Source organism: Hyperolius riggenbachi, chromosome 9 (genome assembly GCF_040937935.1).
Source record: "Hyperolius riggenbachi isolate aHypRig1 chromosome 9, aHypRig1.pri, whole genome shotgun sequence".
In the NCBI taxonomy this organism is placed as follows: Eukaryota; Metazoa; Chordata; class Amphibia; order Anura; family Hyperoliidae; genus Hyperolius; species Hyperolius riggenbachi.
In genome coordinates this window covers 146,984,977-147,009,782 of record NC_090654.1, presented here as the reverse complement: position 1 = coordinate 147,009,782, position 24,806 = coordinate 146,984,977, and the positions used below count along the sequence as shown (strand labels likewise).

The following is a 24,806-nucleotide window of genomic DNA, read 5'->3' as shown; positions in this document are numbered from 1 at the left end:
TCTAGTCCCTACCATAGTCATATGTCTATGTATGTATTGTGTAGTGCATGTATCATAGTCTAGGGCCAATTTAGGGGGAAGCCAATTAACTTATCTGTATGTTTTTGGGATGTGGGAGGAAACCAGAGTGTTCGGAGGAAACAGACATGGGGAAAACATACAAACTCCTTTCAGATGCTGACCTGGCTGGCATTCAAACCGGGGACCCAGCGCTGCAAGGCGAGAGTGCTAACCACGACGCCACTGTGCCACCCAATGAACATAACTATTATGTGCATTGATTTTATTTACCAATCATAGGAATAGGACACTCCTATGTAGCTTTGAATTCTATGTGATTAACAGGAGACTAACAACAAAATATTTCGTTGAGCGCTACAATTCTACCGCAATGAGAATGACAAGGAATGTCCATCCAAGATGCATACACATCCAATTAAAAAGCATATGAAACTACAAAGTCCTACTTCGATCTTTCAAGGCGTGCACTCTATATTTGCTTCAGGTTAACGCCAGTTCCAATATCGTACATATGTATAGACAGCACTTCAGCCTCCTTTTAAAATTCCCCCACTGATCACCCCGCAAGGGGAAAAAAAAAAAAAAAAAAACACCTCACCCAACTGTAGTGACCACTGTTAGATTGGTCATAAAGCGTATTAAACTCCTCTCAGTTACTTCAGATGCTGGGCTGTATCCTCATCCGGGGTTGTCAGTGAAGCTGATGAAGTCTTTAATCAAGTACCGCATAAAAAAAAACGCTTACATGGCGCGATTCCATAAAACACCACAAACTATTATAAAAATGCACTCACATGCTGCGGGATATTTGACAGGCTCAGAGTTTTACAGGCTCTCCCCCGTTGCCTCCCGGGTAGGCTATACGGCAGGCCTAGTTTCTACGCTCTGTCTCCACACACGGTCAAACGACAGCGTGCAGAGAAATGAGAAATGTTAGATAACAGTGGTCACTACAACTGGGTGAGTTTTTTCCTCACGGGGTGATCGATGGTGGAATTTTAAAAGGGGGGCTGAAGCGCTGTCTATACATATGTACAATTAACAGGAGACTGTAGCACTTTGAATTTGATAAAACAATATATACATCTATCTATACCCTGAAAGGAAATGGATAATTGAGAAAGATATATAGAAGTCTATTTTTATGATGCTTGCCTTTTTAAACTATTCTTTTCTCTTCTAGATTATCAGTTCCGGGGGAACATTAACTATGACCATTGATTGGTTCAATCTAAATCCTAACAGGTATAAACGGATCTCCATTATGGAGCTAAACGGTTTTCTACATGCAACTGTTAGAATCCTGCAACAGCAATACTGTATAACTATGGTAAATGACGTGGTAACTTTGAATCCAAATGTCTGTAACCTCTGGATTGATTATCTATTGGCTTCTCTTTTTGTATGCGTTACCAGTTGGCTCGGTTGGTTAACAAGTTATTACTGGCACAATATGGGGAAAAAGGCACCCTGGTGTATGGATAAAACTATTTAAAAACAGAATAAAATGGAATAAGGCTGAGGTGGCTAACCTCAGTGATGAAAACTTTTGTATAAACAAAGTTTTTATTTTGCACAGGCAACATTTTTGATTCCTGTAAATTTTCTATAGGGTGTCAAGACACCCCCCACTACTCCAAGTTATTACTAGATTTTTGTACTTACTTTTATGATCAATAAAATGATTTGTGGGGAGAAAAAAAAAACAAGTCAAGAGTCCATATCCAACTCACTTCAGGAGTGCTTTAAAGGGAAGGTTCAGGGAACTCTTGAAAAAAATAAAAATCCCTATCCACTTACCTGGGGCTTCCTCCAGCCCGTGGCAGGCAGGAGGTGCCCTCGCCGCCGCTCCAGAGGCTTCCGGTCGTCTTCGGTGGGCGACCCGACCTGGCCAGGCCGGCTGCCAGGTCGGGCTCTTCTGCGCTCCATGGCCGGGCTCTTCTGCGTCCCACGCGGGCGCGCTGACGTCATCGGACGTCCTCCGGGCTGTACTGCGCAGGCGCAGAACTACTGCGCCTGCGCAGTACAGCCCGGAGGACGTCCGATGACGTCAGCGCGCCGGCGTGGGACGCAGAAGAGCCCGACCTGGCAGCCGGCCTGGCCAGGTCGGGTCGGCCACCGAAGACGACCGGAAGCCTCTGGAGCGGCGGCGAGGGCACCTCCTGCCTGCCACGGGCTGGAGGAAGCCCCAGGTAAGTGGATAGGGATTTTTATTTTTTTCAAGAGTTCCCTGAACCTTCCCTTTAATGCTGAATCTATTGCTCTTCTAATTATGTCACTCCACTTACTGGTCACAGAGATTCACCTGTGGAGTTGCTGTATTCAACCATTGTAAAATAGTAGTTACAGTAATTGACTTGGGAGGTGCTGCACTGATCTATCTCAACTCATTGCAGGGGAAGATTTGTGAGTGCTATTAACGGCAGGATTTGGTCTGGTTGCAATTTTTAAGACCAATGCAGGCTGCTCTATATAACTGCTACTAAATATTTACATGTTAACATCTCGGTAGAGGCAATGGTAGGAAAAAAATAGCATTTTCAAAGATTCCTATAGAATTGTATTAACCAACACGGCACAGTGCTGAAGAGGTCTGAAATTTAACTTTAACCAAACTAACTCAAGAACACTAAAAACTATAGGCAAGTTCTCCTTCACAAAGAAAACTCCACTTAAACCTCTATTTTGCATACCTCCAGCTGTTTAGGTTTTGCACTTTGATCACTGTCAACTTATATTGTTAAGACCTGTGAATGTCAGTAGTAATTCACAGCTTGACCTGGCTTTGGGGTGTTGGGGGTGCCCCAGCTGACTTGGGCACTACTCACCTACTCCAGCTATTCTGTCTCCAGAGTCCATATCCTGCTTCTGCAGCTGGCACTTCTCCCTCTAGTTTCTGAAAATCAGATGCTAGAGCTCAGCGTTTGATTCTCAGATGGTAGAGGGAGAAGTGCTGGCTACAGAAGCTGGGCCCAGAGACCGAGCTGGAGGAGGAGATGAATAATGCTGCCCGCTGCAGGATTCTGCCACGTGAGAACGGGGGTCTGGGGGAGCATGGGTGGCAGACCACTAGACCACACTGGTGGGGTTATGGGAAGAAGCAAGAAACCATTAGATGATCAGGGAATACCAAGGGAGAATCAGACTACCAGGGAGTACTCTATGGGAGGACCACTAAATGACCAAGAAATACTATGAGGGGGGGGGGGGGGGGGGGTGAGAGCAACCGCTAGGGGACCAGGAAATACAGTGTAGGGATGAAGAAGAACCAACAACCAACACTGTGGGGAGGGGAATACTGTGTGAGAGATGGGTGGACCACTAGATTACCAGGAAATCCATTTGACCAAGCCAGCCAGCCCCGGATAGGGCCACCCAGCCCAGCAGCAAGCCAAGCCAACCAGGCCAGCACGCAAGCTAGCAAAATATGCCTAGCTATAATTAGTACTCATTGCCCATTTATTTGATAAGCTGGCTACTTTTTTTGAAAGCATGCAAGCCAGCAAAATATGCCTAGCTATAATTAGGAGTCATTGCCCATTTATTTGATAAGCTGGCTTTTTTTTTGTGTGTGGGGGGCATTCTTTTTTGTATTGAAGGAGAGGGGTCTTCAACATTTTGCTGGGCAGGACTACTTGCACCGATCATGTACATTTCACTCTACCTATGGACATACCAACATTCTTTTGCACACCCATCCTAGCAACACCCCTGGTGAATATAGAATAAGAAAAACAGTCTACATTGTTTCATAGTAATTATGAAACAGAATCAAGCCTGTCTGAGAAGCATGTAGAAAAAGTATAAATCTGAAGGTCTGTTTTGCTGCACTGAAATCAGTCACAGTTTGGTGTGTCTAGACAAGGCAATCAATGCCAAAATACCAATATCCTCCTCTTACCTGTGTTTGCGAGAACTTCGGGACTGGCCCGATTTGTAGGAGTACCCAGAATATTGGGACTCGTTGTCCATGTTTTCAGAATAACGACCTTTGTGGCGATCCACGTTTATAGTTTTTGATTTTCCTGACCCCGGAACTGATGCCAACACTGCGGCTGCCTCTTTCAGCACGGGCTTCTTAAGGCCAAAAGGCACTGCCAGAAGATCCACTTTCACTCTGAACGACTCTATTTTGATTAAATATCCTGGTTCGTCTCATAAGAAAAACATGGAGACCTAAGAAGAAGAGACAAATGACAACGTTAACAAACCACAATTAATAAGTGCCTAAACAACAAAAAAAATGTCAGCTGATCAAGTCTGATTCCAACACAAATTAAACCTTCCTTCACTTGATTATATCTCTGCCACGTTCTGCATACCTAAGAGCACTGATCTATTAATGTACACTGTCATTTACCATAAAATATACTGGACAGAACGTGTGTCTTGGAGGCTGTTCTCTTGCTTTCTGGAAATTCTGAAAATTATATTACAGGTATCTGATGTCATCTTTCTGACTAAAAAAAAATAAAAAATTAATTTTTGCAGTTTCTTTAAAGTTTCTCTGAGATAACAACTGTTTACTGTATTTTTCGCCGTATAAGACGCACTTTTTCTCCCCCAAAAATAGGGAGAAAAAGTCCCTGCGTCTTATAAGGCAGAGAATCCCCGACTTACGAACACCCGCCGATACAGAACCGCTGACCCGCCGCCACGTTGGAGATTCCCTGCCTTTCAGTGCCTGCCTGCTTGCCGTGCCTGCCTTCCTCCCTCCCTGCCGTGCCCCCCCCCCCCCCGAGTGTCGATAGCGGTAACTTACCTTTAACATGCTCCCGCGCCGATCCCAGATAATTGCGCTGCCCCCCACTAGCATGCGCTCCCTCCCCCTTGCGGATCTTGCCCCCCCGGGTGTGTGAATAAGTAGCGGCAGCTTACCTCCACAATGCGCCCGCGATGACTGCAGACATCCGTCTCCCCGGCACTTCGCGCTCTAGTGACTGGCTTGAACTGTGCGTCATCAGTTCAAGCCAGTCACTAGAGCGCGAAGTGCCGGGGAGACGGATGTCTGCAGTCATCGCGGGCGCATTGTGGATGTAAGCTGCCGCTACTTATTCACACACGCGGGGGGGGCCAGATCCGCAAGGGGGAGGGAGCGCATGCTAGCGGGGGTCAGTGCAATTATCTGGAATCGGCGCGGGAGCATGTTAAAGGTAAGTTGCCGCTATTGACACTCGGGGACGGGGATCAGGAAACTCGGGTGGGAGGGAGGAAGGCACACGAAGAAGGCAGGGGGGCACAGGAGGACACATGGGGGGCACAGAGGCGACATGAGGGGCAAATGAGGACACATTGGGGGCCACAGGAGGACACATGGGGGGCACAGAGACGACATGAGGGGCAAATGAGGACACATTGGGGGCCACAGGAGGACACATGGGGGGCACAGAGGCGACATGGGGGGCAAATGAAGACACATTGGGGGCCACAGGAGGACATATGGGGGGCACAGAGGCGACATGAGGGGCAAATGAGGACACATTGGGGGCCACAGGAGGACATATGGGGGGCACAGAGGCGACATGAGGGGCAGATGAGGCCACATTGGGGGCCACAGGAGGACATACGGGGGGCACAGAGGCGACATGAGGGGCAAATGAGGACACATTAGGGGCCACAGGACATATGGGGGGCACAGAGGTGACATGAGGGGCAAATGAGGACACATTTGTGGCCACAGGAGGACATATGGAGGGCACAGAAGCACACGAGGGGGCACAGTAGGACACATGGGGCACAGGACGACACATGGGGGGGCACAGAGACGACATGAGGGGCAAATGAGGGCACATTGGGGGCCACAGGAGGACATATGGGGGTACAGAGGCGACATGAGGGGCAAATGAGGACATATGGAGGGCACAGAAGCACACATGAAGGGGCACAGAAGGACACATGGGGGCACAGGAGGACACATAAGGGGGCACAGAAGGACACATGAGGGGGCACAGAAGGACACACAGGACACATGGGGGCACAGGAGGACGCATGGGGGGGCACAGGAGGACGCATGGGGGGGCACAGGACGACACACAGGACACATGGGGGCACAGGAGGACAAATGAAGGGCACATGGAGGACACATGGGGGGCACGGGGGGACACAGGAGGACACACAGAAGGACACATAGGGATATGGAAAGCACAGGAGCACACATGAGGACACACAGAAGGACATGTACAAGACGCTCCTGGAATATGGACGCACCAGGTTTAGTATTTTTTTTTTCCCTGGTTTTTGCCCTCCAAACTTGGGTGCGTCTTATATTCCGGAGCGTCTTATACGGCGGAAAATACGGTATATTACAAAGTGACATCAATATTAACCACTTCCCCACCGAGGTGATTTACCCCTGAAACACCAGAGCAATTTTCACCTTTCAGCGCTCCTTCCATTCGTCTATAACTTTATTATTACTTATCGCAATGAAATGAACTATATCTTGTTTTTTTCGCCACCAATTAGGCTTTCTTTAGGTGGGACATTATGCAAAGAATTATTTTATTCTAAATGTGTTTTAATGGGAAAATAGGAAAAAATGTGGGAAAAAATTTTCAGTTTTCGCCCATTATAGTTTTTAAATAATGCATGCAGCGCGGGAGGTATGGATTTCTCCTTCCCTTGGTTTTATAAGGATGGAAAAAGGGACGGAGAAATTCGTACAGCGGGGGGTAAAGTGGTTAAAGATGTATGACCAGCACTTCCTGCAAATTGGATGTTTATAAACATCCTATTCCTGCATCCTGCAAGTCCTGATATTCAGCTATAGAGCGCATGCACCATGATAGGCAGCAGACTGGATACCATTAGGATAGGCAGCTGCCTGGATACAATTAGGATAGACAGCAGACTGGACACCATTAGGAAGGACAGCAGACTGGACAGCAGATTGGATACAATTAGGAAGGACAGCAGACTGAATATCAACAGGCAGGACAGCAGCCTGGATACCAACAGCCAGCACAGGCTTTGCTCCAGCCCACACAGACTGATGAGTAACTGGTATAGTTTAAAAATAAATATAGAACTCTCCATATGCTTTTCACTCCAGATGCACTTTAACCTCTTCTAGACACAGGTAATTTAAATCTATGTATAATTTGGAGGCTGTTATTCCTGCTAGGACGTAGACTTCAAACACTCGTGTAGCTGCGTGCTCCAACCGATCTGTCGCCACTGCACTCAGCTGTCTAGCAACAGCTGAGCTCTGTATACTGGTGAGGTGCTAATTTCATTGGCTCCTGATCCTGTAATCACTCACTGTGAGCCAATTACAGCTTGAGAAGAGGGGAAAAAAAAAAAAAAAAAAAAAGTGTTGGCCCTTAAGGTTTTTCAGTTGATTTTCAGCGATTTTTTTCGCGTTTAGCGCTTCTATAGCACTGAAATGCGATCGCCGGAAATAGCCTGAAAATGGTGCAGGCTACACGTTTGGCGATTTGCGGTAATCGACAGCTATTAGCGCAAATCGCCCAAGTAAGAACTGGCCCATAGGGTATTATAGCACTAGAAAAAAATCGCCGGCAAAACGCTCTAGTGTGAATGGGCCCTAAAGGGGCATCCTGAAACAGTTGGGTTGTGTTCACAGCGGAGCACTGTAGTGCAACATAACAGCCACATCCCACTGCAATGCACCACCTATTGAAACATTCACAATGCATCCAGTAGGGTGCAACGGGGTGCAGCATCACAACGCACTGCATGCAGTGTGTTACCACAAAATGTGTAGCGTACTTTTCAATGACTGTATGGGACTTGATGATCCAGAGCCAAAACTCGTGATCAAAATGAGATACTTACCTGAAGAGAGGGAAGCCTCAGGATCCTACTGAGGCTTCCCTCTGTATTCTGATGTCCCCTGTGGCTGAGCGCGGCACCCCACCAGATCAGGGCCGTGCTCCTCTTCTGCTACGAGTGCGGTCGTGCAGCAGCCGCGTATGTGCAGTAGCTTCCAGCAAACCCCCCTTGGTGAATTACGTTCATTGGTACAAACACCACCTACTGTATGTTAATAGTTAATGTATCTGTACATCTATTGTATGTCATGCACAACAATTTTTATGCTCGCCATTACAAAAGACAAAACAACCATGTATAAACTCATCATATGGTATACATGACAGAAAAAAAAATCCAAATTCACAATGGTATAATGAACGTAAATTCTGGTCTAGAGTCAAACATATCCTAAACCCATTTAGGAATTCCTCAGGTGTGGCAGTACCCCATCCTCTCTGGATAATGGTGTAATTGCATATAGCAGTCCCTTTCGCAGACATATAATCAAGACAAAAGAAGGTAAATGAGGAGAAAAATAAGCACTTCCTGTGTGTAAATGTTAAAGCGTATGGCTCCACAAAAGTGTTGATTCGATCACCTGTGTGGTGGCTGATATTGTCATATGACAAAACATCAATATAGTCTTATTGGATCTTAGAAGACTTTGTGGTGCAGTATTCGGCTGGATCATCTTTCCTGGGTCTGCTCCGCAGCTTCTGGATGTCATTTGTCAGAGTGGCACTGGTAGTAGAGATTGTACAAGAAATTGCTCATACAAGCAAAGTTTTAACTTTTTATTGAAGACTAGGTTAACAAATAGCCGTTAAATACAAGGTGGTGCTGATAAGTTCCTGGGTTTGCCCGTAAAGAAGAGAGACAAAGTAATGAAATAACACATTTGTTCAACATATCCCCCTCTAAGACTTATGCAGCTGTGCACTTAGTACAAGGTAGCTACAGCTTTTCTTGACCGTTCAAATACAAGTTCTTTTGTTAGGCCTCAAACCAGCTCTCCGCAACATGTTTGACATAAATATCCTCAAAAACATTGCTCCTTCAAGTGTTTTTTCAAGTTTAGGAAATTATAACAATCCAAAGGGGCCAGGTCAGGTGAGTAGGGTGGATGGTGAACAAATTGGAAACTCACGAGTTTTCAGTTTGGCAGCCACAATTTTGGCCGTGTGTGCAGGTGAATGATCCTGATAAAGGATCAAAGGATCAATTTGATCAACTTTCCACTGTGTTTCATCTTCATTGAATCCTTCAGCTGGTCCAGGTTAGCAGAATTCTGTCTGGTTGATACTAGAGCCTTGAGGTAGGTAGTCCACCAACAGAATACAGTCTCTGTCCCAAAAACCAGACGCCATTACTTTTTTGGCTGATTTCTGGGTGCGAACCTTCTTTGGCCATTCCTTTGACAGTTTCTTGGTTTCAGGATCATAGATTGGGAGCCAGGTTACATGCTCAAGTACTAACCTAACTAAAAAATCCTGTGCAGCTATAAAAAACGGGCCAAAACAGGTTTGGATGCTTCAACGCATTCCTTCTGATTACTGTTCAAACATTTTGCAAGACACTTCGCTGAAAGCTTGTGCGTGCATGTCTAGGGTAGTGGCGATAAACCCAATATGCTCCCATGAGATGTCCAGTATCTCGGCTATCAGCATCGCAGGTTGCCAGTGGCACGTCACAGTGATTGTGAAGACAACCGAAAGTTAAATGACCATATTCAGGAATACTATAATCTACACAGTAGTATACAGGAATAGAGTCTGAAGAAGGCTTATTAGCCAAAGCTTACTCTTAAGTTAGCCAATAAATGGTATTGGAGGTCTGGAAAATGTGGGATCTTCCAGAAAGAGAAAAAAAAGCATAGTTAGGATATCCAAAGGTGGAAACCATTAGCAGTCCAAAAGGATAACCACTCCCATAATTGTACCCCAGCTTGGGAGGGACAAAGGCACCACAAAAAGTATAAAACACCTTAAAAAGGTAAAAGGAACTTCCCTGAGGATGACACATAGTTTAGGGTAGGGGAAAAAAAAAAAAAAGTTTATAGCCTTCAGTGTCCCCCCCCCCCCCCCCCCTTATGCATCCGAGCAATTTTCAACTCCCATACATTCACCAATAACATTATCACTACTTATCACAATTAATTGATCTATATTTTTTTCCGCCACCAATTAGGCTTTCTTTGGGTGGTGCATTTTGCTAAGAATTTTTTATTCTAATGCATTTCAACAGAATTAAGAAAAAAAAAATTCATCATTTCTCAATTCACGGCTATTATAGCTTCAAAATAATACATGCTACCATAATTAAAACCCAAATTTTATTTGCCCATTCGTCACGGTTATTACACCTTTTTAATTATGTCCCCATCACAATGTATGGCACATAAATTTTATTAGGAAATGTGCATTTTTTCAGTTTTGCGTCCATCACCATTTACAAGCTTATAATTAAAAAAATAATAGTAATATAGCCTCTGCATGCATATTAAAAAACAGTTCAGACCCTAAGGTAACTAGGTTTTGTTTTTTGATTGTATTTTTTTTTTTTATTAAAAATTTTATTTGGGTATGTCTTGGAGAGTGTGGGATGTAAACAGTTAATTTATATATGTAATTGTATGTCTTTTTTTTTTTTTTTTTTTTTTTTAATATAAACAGTGTATGTAGACGTAGTTTTACTATTTGGCCACAAGATGGCCGCAGTCTTTTTTTCATCCTGTAAGCGAGCAATCAAACTCACAGGAAGTGAAGGGAGGACGTGAATTTTATTTTTTTTTACTTCAGAAAGATCGCGGCTTCTCATAGAAGCCGTCGGTCTTTCTAACGGGGACAGATCAATGAACGTAGCAGCTACATCTAAAAGGCTAAACTAGTAAAAAAAAAAAAACAAACAAAAAAAAAAAAAAAACAACAACAACAATACAAAATCTACCAGACAACATGTTTTACAGGTGTCAACCCTCTTCCTCAGGTCAGTGTCTTAGGGAAAGTATTGTGATGCATTCTCATTAACTTGAATGAGAATCATGACATAATTGCAGCAAAATTGTCACGGTTTTGAAAAATCATGGTAAAATTGAGAGGGTATTTTTCAGCAATTCTTGTTCAAGTGAACACGAATGCATTTTTCAAAATGCAAATGCAATGGAAATTCGGCAGATTCGCAGCTAGTGGAAAGGGCTGTAAGCGGCCTTTTCTCTAGGAGAAATAAGCCCAGTTTATCTAACCTTTTCTGGTAAGTGATACCTATCCCACTAAAAAATTTTGTTGCTTGTCTCTGCACCTGCTCTAAAACCGCAATACCACTCTGTGACAATCCAGCCCCGCGATCCCGTCGAGATCTGCTCCCGTTAGCGTACGCAGGAAGTACGGGTGCAGACGGACAACGAAGACCGGTTGTAAGATCGTCATAGGGAGAAGGTTAATGCGACAGAGCGTGCCAATCCCGTCTAATCTGCTCCCATTAGCATACGCAGGAAGTACGGTAAACAGACTGACAAAGATTGGTCGCGCAGCTGCCGACTATATGTAATGGGACAGTCCCTCACCAATCTCGTATTACTAGGCCACTGTTGCCATGCAGGTCTCATGCACTAGAGACTGCTGGAGGCAAATTCACTGTGTGCGTAGTAAACGGTTAAGATTGGTTGGAGGTGCTCATACATGTACAATCCCGGTTGTATATACAATCGGTAAACAAAATATAGATTTCGCGCTGGAAATCGGGTAAATTCACTCCCACCACTGCCTGATTGAGGAGCAGACAGTCTCCAACTAGGGTGAAGAGACCCCAACGCTATCATAATACGGTAGCCAGCCCAATCACGTTCGACATGCTCCAGTCACCGTTCGGGGAATAGTCACTTCCGACGGCTTAAAGACTGTGAGCAATGTGACGTTAAAGAAAGGTTACTGCAATCTTGATTGAATCCAATCGAGAAACTAAAGTTATTGATTTTGCACAGGAAATCGGGTACTAGCTAATCCTAGGAGGAAGAAACGGTTATTTACAACCTAGCTAGCAAATCAACAATTTATAAGCAAATAATAAAACAATGTGGTAGTATGACTGACTCTTCAGAGGGCAGATTCGTTATAGCAGCAATCAGATGACCAGAACAGGCACAAGACTGAACAATAAAAATCGGTAGTTTTATTCTAAAACTACATATACACACACAGCTTACTTTAGAACAGATTGATTTGATAGAAAAAGGAGTAGAGATGAAAAGAAACAGAATGTCTTAATATACAGTTCAAATACCGTTATTGGTAGTCCATGCGGCAATCGCAAGTCTTTGGAGGAAAGTCCAAGATGGCGGTTGCCATGCGGCCAGAGGCCTTGTGAGAAATCCAAGATGGAGATTTTGCGCCAGTGTCCCGCTGGCTGCCAAGATGTTATGAGGCCAGGATTTCAGGTGCTGGACGCTGTGTGTCAATGGGTTTTGTTCCGCACTGTAGGTGGGAGGAGTTATGACACGTACAAGTCCAGCCTTGTGCAATTTGAATAAGGTAGTGCCCCCTTAGGCAGGGAGAGGTTTTGGGCCAATTCATATTTTGCCCGCTTTCGGCATGCCCGTAGGTAATATCAAGAACCCGAATGAATATTCATAACCAGCGTGATGTTAGGAATCATTTGGTACCAAACACTAGGACCAGATATGAATCATAACACAATTTTTACTTCTCCCCTTGTAGTCTGAGTTTGGAAGTAACTAGCTGCTCCAAACTCTCTCAGCACTTGCACCAAGTTGAACCTCAGAACTTGTGAACCTTTCAGCGGCTTAGGAACTTCCTATGCCATGAATTATGAGGGAAATATGGAGAACAGATGAATATTGGGTATCTCAGGGCCACATGGGGGTTAGCTGGGAGATGGATTCTTTTGATCTCTCAGGACATGGGGCCAGGTGACAAACCCTGCTGAGATCAGTGCCTCCAGGTCTCCTTTGAACTCAGGCCAGAAGGCTTCTATGTTCCAGACCCCTGCTGGGTTGGTGCCTATCAGTCGGAAAAAGAGCAGTGTAGGTGTGAGATCTCTCTCTCTGCTTGGCTGGGGGGCCCTGAATCCCTTTGTCACACGGAGGTGAGAAAAGCTAGGTAAATTAGAGCCAGTGTGAGCTAGCAGGCAGGAAGGAGAGAGGGAAAAAACGAGTGCATTTAAACCGAAATGTCATTTTGGGTGGTTTTGCAAAGAGACTTGCGTTTGTGGCTTCATGACGCATTCGATATGTCATATCGACGGCGTCACACCCTCCTGAAATGCAGGGCCCAGAACTGAATTCCATACTCTACTCCAGATGCGGCCTTACAAGAGATAAACACGGGCAATATTATGGTAGAATGCTGAGTTTTATTTTTCCCCTTATAAACACAAAATTGTATTTGCTTTAGCTGCAGCTAGTTGGCATGGATTATGATTACTGTTGTAAACCAATAACAACAACACATTTGTAAAGTGCTTTTCTCCCATAGGACTCAAAGCGTATAAGCTTGTCTCAGATCTGTACATAGTGATGTGTACAGGGAACAAAGTTGGGTGATCATAAATGCCAGACTAAACAGGTGGCTATTCAGTTTTTATTTGTCCCGGGTTGGAGCTGTTTTGATTAAGTTTGGCATTCCACAGGCTAGAGGCAGCATGACAAATTTCTGGCTCCAAAGGTTTGTAATTAGATTCTGGGGCTGGTCAAGTTATTGTATCCTATTGATCTGAGGTTGTGGGCAGTGTGACGCAGTTGCAACAAATCCTTCAGGTATCCAGGGCCTAGGTCATGTAGGGATTTGAATGTTAGCATGCCAATTTTGGAAAGGATTCTCCATTTTATGGGTAGCCAGTGTAGTGAGCAAAGGATTGGTGTTATGTGGAAATGGCGGGGTTGGCTTGTTAAGTCTTGAAGCAGCATTCTGTACTAACTGAAGGCAGTGTAGATCTATTTTGAAGGCCTGCATAGAGAGCATTGCAATAGTCCAGCCGTGATGTGATGAAGGTGTGAACAAGGGTTGGAAGATCCTCTGAAGGATAGAGGTGCTTAATTTTTGCAATCATCTGCATATCCAAAGATGCATCCTGGTGGATCTGATCTGCAGATGAATGTCTGTTAAACAATGAGTGTATGAGATCTGCAGATATCATAGACTATGAATGCATTTTGCAAGAATGGATCTTTTGCAGGAACTGATCTTAGGCAGATCGTGATCTTGTGCATGTGTACAGCATTTTTGTGTACAGCATCTTGCAAATATTTTTATCTGATGGGGAGTTCAGCTCAATAGAATAGACTGTGTAGAGCAGGGGTCCTCAACCTCTGGGCCGTGGGTCGCAGGCAGCTCTGAGCTGGGCCGTGTCATCTGTCATCACAGTGCAGAGAGAAGTGTCACTGAAGTTTGCCAGAAGCTATAGTGAAGAGCAGTCTGAAGCCATTGTTACTGCTGCCACCTAGTGTCTGTTATTTGTAATGCAGCATGCTTTATGTCTGTATGGGCGCCAGGTGACAGCAGTGAGGATGACTGGGACGCTCTGGTCTCTTGCCACCAACAGAGTTCAGTCTGCACAGAGGTGAGCAGCTGATTCTGGAAGTTATTGTGGGAAGAAGAATGGAAGGGTAAAAGTTAGTGTGGGGAGAAGTGAAGTGTGTGTGTGGGGAGGAGGGAAGTGTGAATTGGGTGTAGGGAGGAGGAAAGGGTGAAGTGAGTGTGGAAAGGAAGGGTAAAAGGGCTGTGGGGAGGAGGGAAGGGTAAAAGTGAGGGGAGGCAGATGAGGAGAGGCAGATGAGGGTAGGAAATGACTGTGCCAGTAGATAGATAAGGAAGCCCAGGCAGTACCCCCTTCACATCACCTGTCACATCAGATGTACCTTGTGCTGGTGGATTATATAGCAGCCCCAGTGCAGTGCGAAGACATCTTTCCCAAAGTGCTGACGGTGATGAAGATAGTGGTTTGGTAGGGCTGGTATACCCAGCCTGTAGAACAAGCCCTCGGAACCCCCCCCCCCCCCCCCCCAACGTGCAATAACACCCCCGCATATGCTTGCATCTGCCCGGTCCCTGGAAAAATTCCCTGGTGCTGAAGCGGTCCTTGGGCCAAAAAAGGTTTGGGACCACTGGTGTAGAGTATGCTCTCATACTACATGGAAGGGGGTAAAATTGGTCTGTGATCTTTCCTTTTCCAAAGACTTATCTGATGTGTGTACCCACCTTAAGACAGAGACCAATCTTAACACTTAAAAGGCAACATTAAGATCGTGAAAGATGGATATACTCCATTAACCATGGGTAAGCTAGGGTGAAAGAAAAAATGTATTAGTAGGGGAGCTTAAAATGTATGAAGTCTGTAGGATAGGCCCTGATTAGTTTGCCATTCTATACATGGGTTCCAAACTTTGAAGACGTTGTCAGTTCTGTCTAGTTTAGCTCGAATATGTTCAGAGAGCATGGTTTTGTTAAGTTCACAAACAGAATCTACTGAAAGGCATGTTTTTTTCCCATTGTGAGGCTAAATGCCTCCTAGCTTGAGACATGATAAATTGAATCAATGTGTGAGGCGCATACTGTAGTATATGGGGTCTGTTTCCCAAGACAATTATGGTTGGGTCCATAGGAACCTGTAGGTTGAGCATGAGAGTTACTTTGTTACAAATGGTAGACCAGAAACTCTGGGCTTTCGGGCAGCTCCACCAAATGTGCCAAAGATCTCCCTTTTGACAGCACTTGCGAAAGCATAACTCAGAGGTGGGGGGATAAAATTGGTGGAGTTTTGCAGGGGTGTAATATGTTCTATGGAAAAGTTTCAATGTCTCAATGGAGGAATAGAAAGGAGTTTCTCGTTAGTGTGGAGCAACAGTGTGCCCACTTGGATTCAGACATGGTGAGATTGCAATCTCTTTCCCAATCCAGTTGGACCTTAAGCTTAGTTTGGGACTGAGTATGCAGGAGTAGGGTGTAGAGCTCTGAAATCAGGCCTCTATCTATAGGATTGTTTTTACACCTCGCCTCAAAGGGAGAGTAAACCAAGACATCATTGGCTTTGTCCAAATTGTTAAGATATTGAAATATTTGGATCATATTTGAAACTTCTTCTCTAGGGACCGCATAGTCAATCCCAAATGGTCTCTGGGAGTGAATCTTAAAAGCTGTAAGGAATTTACCTATATAGTCACAAGGCCCTTCTTTATCCACCAATTAAAATCGCCCTGCAGTGAGACCTGGGGGGAAGTCAGGATTAGGAAAAATGTTTGTCATGCAAGATACCGTGGATTACATGCCATATATAAACCTAGACCTTGACCAAAGAACAACGACCGCAAAAAGAGATAGTTTATACTCCTCAGGAGTGTTACGAATCTTGTTGGCCAAAGGCTCCATTACTAGAGCAATGATGCCCAGAGAGAGTGGGCATCCCTGTCTAGTGCCTCTTTGTATTGGGAAGGAAGTTCTAAAGGAAGAGGGCAATTTTAGAGAGGCTGAAGGAAAAGAATATAAGGCCTTGATAGCATTCAAATAGTTTCCAGTGAAACCATATTTTTGGAGAACGGATAGCATGTATGGCCATTTAATCAGGTCGAAAGCTTTCTCCATGTCCAGGGCTAAAATGGCCAAAGGCATGGAGGAGCAACGACAAAAATGCTGGATATTAATTTTACGTATAGTGTCGGGGGCTTGTCTAGATGGTACAAACCCCACCTGGTTCTTGTGTATGAGGGCTGGAAGAATTTTATTCAATCTAGATGCCAAAATAGCAGTGAAGAGTTTATAATCAACCCCCAGAAGAGTTATAGGACAGTAATTTTTAGGGAGAAGAGGATCTCTTAGGGGCTTTGGGATTACTACTATAGAGGATGAAATAAATTCTGGTGGAGGAGTATTACCCTTCATGATATGGTTAAAAAGTTTTATTAAGTGGGGGGACAAAATGAACTCATTTTTTATAATACAAGGCCGTAAGGCCGCCTGGACCCGGAGCCTTGGAATTTTTAGTTCTTTTGATTGCTTCGTGTAGTTCAGTAGGGGTGATATCCTGATTCAGCGGCTCAATTGTGTCTTGGGTAAGAACCTTAGTGATATTTTGATTCAAAAAGTCTCCTTTCCATGGAACCTAAATTTGGAGCACTATCAGCATAAAGTGATTTGTAATAGTTGGTGAATGCATCATACATTTTTATCGGGTCTCGATAAGATTTTGCCATCAGCATCACGTAATCTAGTCACTTTGTTTATAACCCGTTGTCTCAATTTCTTGGCCAGCCAATATTTTGGTTTATTGATTTGGTCATAGGCAAGGGAAGAGGTCCATCTAAGGGCTCGTTTCCACTATAGCGAATCCGCATGCAGGCACTGCATGCGGATTCGCATAGGCAATACAAGTGGATGGGATTGTTTCCACTTGTGCGTCGTGCGGGTGCGTTTTGGTGTGCGGGGAAAATCTGCACGGCAGAGCCGTCCGATTTCGCGTGCGGCAGAAATGCGGGCGAATCGCCCGCAATGCTTTTAATAGGGAAATCGCATGCGGTTTTCCCCACGATTTCGCATGTAAGGCTATGGAACTTTACACAGGCAGTGACATGGTTAAATTCGCCTGCTTCCTAGCCATGCGAAATCGAATGCGAAATCGCGGGAAAAACAGCATGCGGAAACGCATCCGCATGCGATTTCGTCCGCGGTGGAATCCAGGCGATTCCGCACCGCTACAGTGGAAACGAGCCCTAAGGGCTTTTTCACAGTCTGAATTTTATTTAGTATCAAGCTGAAGTTGGAGGTTTTGAATTTGCTTAACCAAGTTACAAGGAGGGGTTGTCTGGTTAACCACTTAACGACCGCCTAATGCCGATAGGCGGCGACTGGTCGTAAGTGTTTTTTTTCCATGTCAGTTCACGGAGAGCGTCTCCATGAACAGCCTGCGAGCCTCTGATCGCGGCTCGCAGGCAAAATGTAAACACGGGGGGAAGAAATCCCCGGTGTTTACCTCGCACGGCGTTGCTGCGCAGCAGCGTCGTAAGGGAGATCGGCGATCCCCGGCCTCTGATTGCCCGGGGATCGCCGGCATCTGATAGGCTGAAGCCTATCAGAGGCGGCGCCCATAGTGAGGAGGGGAGGGGGAAGGACAGGGAGGTGGAAAATCGCTGCGGAGGAGGGCTTTGAAGAGCCCACCCCGCTAAACCAAAATAGCCGGCGGCGATCAGACCTCCCCCAGCAGGACATCCCCCTAGTGGGGAAAAAAAGGGGGGGGGGGACAGTCTGGTCGCCCTGGCTGCCTGCTAATCTGTGCTGTGGGCTGGAGAGCACACGCAGCACAGATCAGATAAAACAAGCCCGGTCCTTATGTGGTTAATCAAATTAAGTGATATAATTTTGTGTTCTAAATTGGAAACCAGGATATTTTAATTTATTTTGTGTTTAGAGGCTAGCTCAGGGGTGGGCAAACTTTTTAAGTCAAGGGCCACATCGAGTTTTGAAAATGGGCTGGGGGGGCGGAGTGCGGTGCGCGAAGTGAAAAATGGGTATGGTCATGCCCAGATGTGGGTGGGGACATATCATGGACACACCTTTTCCTGTTACCACCCACATCCTGTAATGGCCACACCCTTTCCTGCTATGTGTCAATCATATGTGGCAGACTTGATCAGAAAACACATCATTCATATGTGGCAGACTTGATCAGAAAACACATCATTCATATGTGGCAGACTTGATCAGAAAACACTTCAATCATGTGAAGGGAGAGCCGCAGCCGCTGGGAGGGCGACCCGACCACTCCCTCCCTTCCTCTCCCGGGCCGCTTTCCATGCTCCCCCCCCTCTGACTGCAGAGTAATGCGCAGCAGGAAGCGCTGTATAGAGCACAACTCACCTGCCTGCATTCCGGTCGCTGGTCACTTGCCGCTGGTCTCCACCTCTGCCAGCCGCACACACGCTGCTTCCTGCGAACAGGAAGCAGCGTGTGTATACCAGGCAATGCCGAGAGGAGACCAGCGGCAAGTGACCGGCGATCGGAACGCAGGCAGGTGAGTTGCAGGGGGAGCATGGAGGGGGGCCCGGGAGAGGAAGGAAGGAAGAGGTCTGGTCGCCCTCCCAGCGGCTCCCCCTCCATCACCACGCCCCCCCCGCCCCCTCCTTAAACCCTCAGGGTGAAACAGGCCTGCAAATTAAACATCCCTGCGGACCACTGCAGCCATATAGGGGAAAAAAATATAAATACATACCGATCCTGCAGGTAGTCCAGCGCAGCTCACCTGGCAGCCTCACTCTTCTCCTGGATCCGACGCTCTCTCAGCCTGCTCCCACGGTGAGGCCGCTACATCCAGGTTGCCTCGCCTTCAGCCTTCTCCTCCAGCCAATTAGAAGGGCCAAATTTCCTGGGCTCAGGTGGGCTGGGTTAACACAAAAGCCCAGCAAATCCTGAGCCCGCACCTCAGAAAAAAAAACCTGAAACACGCGGCAGGCTTCGGCGGACCGGATTGAGGAGGCCCGCGAGCCGTAGTTTGCCCATCCCTGGGCTAGCTGAATAAAGACTCCCCTAATCACTGCCTTGTGGGCCAACCAGGAGATTGCAGGTGATAGTTCATCAGATACATTCTCCCTGAAAAAGTTGTCAAGGGACTGTTCAATCTTTTCATAAATCTCAGGGTTATGTAAGAGGGACTCATTTAGGCGCCAAGGTGCTTGTGGATTTCGGAACAATCTAGAGCAGGGCTGCCCAATAGGTCGATCGCGATCTACCGGTAGATCTTGACCGCCTGATTGCGTCCCATTGAATCTGGCTGACTGATAGCGTAGCGCGGCCAATCAGGGGAGAAGAGAGGCGTGGCTGAGAGGCCAGGGGCGGCTCTGCCATGACGCTGTGTCATGGCTGGGGGCGAGGCGCTGTAAGCAAAACTTCCGCCTCCACTCAAGCTGCCTGCCGGAGCCTCCCTCAGCCGCCGAATTGCATATCTGCCCTCCAGGCTGAGGGGGTGAAGACCAGGAAACCACTGCTGGAGCTGGAGGGAGGTAAGTGTGCCCACCCTATACTGCATGCACAGATACCCAGCTAACCTATAATACGGGCACATATAACCAGCTAACCTATACTAAGGGCACATATACCCAGCTAACCTATACTAAAGGCACATATGCCCAGCTAACCTATACTACAGGTAACTATACCTAGCTAACCTATACTAAAGGCACATATACCCAGCTAACCTATACTGAAGGGACCTATACCTAACTACTTTTCGGGGGCCAGTCGCAGGCTCCTTGGAGCCTGCGACTGGCCGGGAGATGAATCAATGAGCATAGCGTACCGGCGAGTGAAACGCACGCACTCCCACTCTGTATATCCCGACGGGGAGACAGGGGACAGCAGGCAACATTAAAGGTATGGCTGCCACAACAGGCAAGCACACACTGGGGATTACAGTTACCGGCTAAACCAGGCATGGGCAAACTTGGCCCTCCAGCTGTTAAGGAACTACAAGTCCCACAATGCATTTGCCTTTATGAGTCATGACTGTGGCTCTAGGACTCCTGTAATGCATTGTGGGACTTTTAGTTCCTTAAAAGCTGGAGGGCCAAGTTTGCCCATGCCTGGGCTAAACACTGCACATGGCGATTGCGGCGGGGCTTACATGGCAGTACTATGTTTAAGCACATTGCGTGCAAGATGGGGGAGAGAGACACAAAATTGAAAGTATGGCTGCCGCAGCAGGCAGCACAAATTGCAGCTCGCAAGTTGCTAGTTTACATATACAGTGACCTGGCACAGTATGCTTTATATGATGATGATTTGCTCTACGGTTTATGCTGAGTGTATACATTTGCATGAGGGGTGGGCTCTGCATTTGCCATGGATATTTAAATTTGCATTTCACAATGGAGTAATGTTTGTTTGCACTTGTCTTGAAAAACTGGCAGTTTTTACTGTATATGCCCCTTCTACTCTCTCCAAGTCAACTGACTTCTTCAAGCAATGCTTTGTTCTGCGCCATAAGGTCACTGCATTTTTTACCCCGGCTTATACAGGAGTCAATTTTTCCCAGGTTTTTTAGGTAAAAGTTGGGGGGTCGGCTTATACACGAGTATATACGGTAATTGGAAAGGAATAACCTCTTATATTTATTATGGAAGTGTTTATACAATACAATAACATTTGTAAAGCGCTTTTCTCCCATAGGACTCAAAGCGCATAGCTGTGTCTCAGATTAATACAGGGTTTCAGGCTGGGTTGTGTTACAGAGGAGATAGTCAGATGTTCATGAATGCCAGACTGAAAAGGTAGGTTTTCAGTTTAGACTTAAATGTTTCCAGGGATGGGGCTGTCCTGATTGGGTGTGGCAGGGAGTTCCAAAGTGTAGGGGCAGCATGACAAAAGGCTCTGTCTCCAAAGGTTTTGAGGTGGACTCTGGGGGTGACCAAGGTGTTACGTCCTTTTGATCTAAGATTGTGGGGGGTGTGATGTAGTTGCAACAAGTCCTTCAGGTATCCAGGGCCCAAATTGTGCAAGGATTTGAATGTCAGTAAGCCAATCTTAAACAGAATTCTCCATTTTATCGGTAGCTAGTGGAGTGAGCTCAGGGTTGGTGTTATGTGGCAATGGCGGGGTTGGCTCGTTAACAGCCTTGCGGCGGCATTCTGTACTAATTGCAGGCGGCGTAAGTCTTTCTTATGCAGGCCTGTGTAGAGGACGTTGCAGTAGTCTAACCTTGATGTGACGAAGGTATGAACTAGGGTTGGAAGATCCTCTGAAGGAATTAGGTGTTTAATCCTTGCAATATTCCTTAGGTGAAAGAAGGAATGTTTCACAACAGCTGAGATTTGATTCCTGAAGCTTAATTTCCCATCAATCAGTACTCCCAGGCTGCACACACAGTCTGAGTTGTTCAGGTCTGAGCTCCCTATCCTTAGCGGTGTTGGTTGAGACTGGAGCTGCTTTGCTGTTGAGCCCTGGCCCTCAATAACAAGAACCTCAGTTTTGTCAGCATTAAGTTTAAGCCAATTATTATTCATCCACTCCTGAAGCTCAGCTAAGCATGCGTTTATTTGTGGAGTAGGGTCTGTGACGTCAGGTTTGAATGACAAATATAGCTGGGTGTCATCAGCATAGCAATGATATGTCAGGCCATGTTTTTGTATGATTTCTCCAAGTGGCAGCATGTATATGGTGAACAGTAAAGGGGATAATATTGTGCCCTGAGGTACACCGTATTTTAGTGGTACAGGGTTGGAGAGAAAGGGCCCTAAGGCTACCCTTTGTGTTCTGCTAGCCAGGAAGGAGTTGAACCACCGGAGAACAATGCCATCTATGCCACAGTACTCTTGTAGCCTGTTGAGTAAGATTTCATGATCGACTGTGTCAAAAGCCGCTGAGAGATCGAGCAAAATCAGGATGGAACATTGACCCTTGTCTCTTGCAATGAGCAGATCATTGCAAATCTGGGTGAGGGCTGTTTCACAGCTGTGATATTTCCTGAAAACAGATTGAAGAGGGTCAAGGATGTGGTTTCTGGAGAGCCTGGCTTCAAGTTTGAGGTAGACAGCCTTTTCAATAACTTTTCCCAGAAAGGGGAGGTTTGAGACAGGTCTGTAGCTGTTTAGAGCATCTGGGTCTAAGGATGGTTTCTTGAGTAGAGGCCTGACGATTGCTTCTTTCAGAGTAGAGGGAAACCACCCTTCTTGTAAGGAGCTGTTGACTATTTTGTGGAATGCCGGTGTAAATAGTTCAGGGCATTTCAACATGAACTTAGTGGGGCCAGGGTCCAGATCACAGGTAGTCTGGCGAAGGTTTGAGAGGATATCCAAGATGTCTTTTTCAGTGATTACCTTAAAATCAGACCATGGTGGTAGGCTATTTTTGCACCTGTTATATGGCTCTGCATGGGTTTCTGGGGCTGTGAATTGAATGGCAGATCGTATGGAGGAGACTTTGTCTGAGAAGAAGTGGGCAAATTTCTCGCACAGTTCCTGTGAAGGTCTGATGCTGGATTTCCTGCAAGATGGATTGCAGAGACTGTCAACCGTGCGGAAGAGTTGGGCAGGTCTGTTGGCTGCATTTGCAGTTTCGTGAGACAGGAATAAGGACTTCTTTTTGTTAATCATCGTTTGATATTTTTTCAGGTGAGCAATTAGGGAAAGTTTGTCATCAGGAGACTGATGTTTGCGCCACCTTCGTTCCAGTCTGCGTCCCTGTTTCTTTAGTTCCTTTATAGAGTTGTCAAACCAGCGAACATGATGTAATGGTGCGGAACGTTTAATCTTTAAGGGAGCTATGGCGTCAAAAGCGGCTGAGACATCGTGGTTATATTTAAGGACCATGGATTCAAGGCCTAAGTTGTGATCTGTCAGTCCACCTAGATTGAGGCTGTTCTGAAGGTGTTGGGGTGTCAAACCTTTCAAGGAACGATATTTTATTAGTTCTTTCACTTGGTGTTTTGTAGCCGGTGCTGTAAAGGAGAAGTGGACAGTGTGGTGGTCTGACCAAACTACTGGATCAATTTCCACATTGGATATTAGGAGTTCTGAATGGAAAATGAGGTCCAAAGTGTGTCCTTTTTTGTGGGTAGGGAGGTTGACGGCTTGAGAGAAGCCCAGTTCATTCATGGAGAGAAGTAGCTTAGTTCCAAATTGGGGAGAGTGTGTATCGACCCGTGCGTTAAAGTCTCCAAGAATTATCCACCTAGGGTGTTTCAGTGTTATGCAAGATACAAGTTCTGCTATTTCCTTGAGAGAAGCTGAGCCAGCGTCAGGGGGTCGGTAGACAAGCAGTATGTTTATTTTTTTTCCAGCTGAGAGCTGGGCTGCTAGACATTCAAAAGAGTGGGTGGGGGCTACAGCAAGGGGTTTAATATTCAAACTGGATTTGAAGCACAGAGCTAATTCTCCGCCCTTGCGGTTTTGCCTTTCACAGTTTAGGGAAGGACTTACTGCTAAAGTGTGTCTCCTGGAGGCATAAAATATCAGGGAGAGATTTAATATAGTCAGTAAGTGCTTTATTTATTCTTTGAGGTGAATTTTGTCCCCTAACATTACGAGAAATTATATTGAGAGGCCTAGTACCCATAGGATATGAGGATTGGTGATCTTGAGATAGTGAGTTAAAGGATATGGAGCAAACATGATTACATCTATAAGGTTAATTTCAATGAATACATAGAAGCAGTGCAAGTTAGTCTGAAAGGGCCCATACACTGGTCGATTTCAGCCTTCGATCGACCGATTCGATCAAAATCGATCGATTGGAAATCTATTGCCAATCGATTCGTTGATTGATTTGCGGCCGATTTCGATCGATTTGATCTGACAGGATGGAAGATGTAGGTCGATCTGCTGCTGGCAGCAGATCGATGGCCCATAGAGCTGCATTGGATCTAATAGTGTAGTAATGCCTTTAGATCGATTTTCAATAGATTTCCAGTATATTTCATCCTGAAATCCAGGGCTGTGGAGTCGGAGCAATTTTGGGTGCCTGGAGTCGGAGTCGGGAAAAAAATGCACCGACTCCTAATGAATTTCTAACTGTAATTAAAATAGAAAATATGATAAAATGTTCTATTTCTCAGATAATAGTCATTAAAAATAATGTAGAGAGTGTTTTACTAATAGAGATGGTCAATGAGATGGAAATAATTCTGCGTTGATGCTGGTTTATGCAAATGTATGCACTCTGGTCATGAAATCAAATAATTTGATAGGTTGTTAAAATTTGGTTTGGTGACTACAAATTAAAGGGTACCTGAGACGGATGAAAAGAAAAGTGGGTATACATACCTGGGGCTTCTTCCAGCCCCCTTCAGGCTAATCAGTCCCTCACTGTCCACCTCCACCAACTGGATCTTCTGCTATGAGTCCTGGTAATTCAGCCAGTCAGCACAGTCTGGCTACGTGCCGCTTCCACAGCCAGGAGCATTCTGCACCTGTGCAATAGTGCTGCGCAGGTGTAGTACGCTCCCGGCGGCGGAGTGTGTGCATGCGCACTACACCAGACTGGCTCATGTACCTGGACTCATAGCAGAAGATCCAGGTG

The 24,806-nt window shown here is 45.8% G+C and overlaps 1 protein-coding gene across 1 annotated transcript in view; it reads right to left on the bottom strand.

Moving 5' to 3' along the window:
* The window catches only part of VANGL2 (VANGL planar cell polarity protein 2), a 251,628-nt gene extending 247,544 nt beyond the window's left edge, over positions 1-4,084 (bottom strand). Inside the window, exon 1 of the mRNA XM_068254933.1 lies at positions 3,923-4,084. Coding sequence (XP_068111034.1) covers positions 3,923-3,993 — 71 coding nt within the window. The 5' untranslated portion in view covers positions 3,994-4,084. The remainder of the gene's footprint in view (positions 1-3,922) is intronic.
* Positions 4,085-24,806: the final 20,722 nt, after the last annotated feature.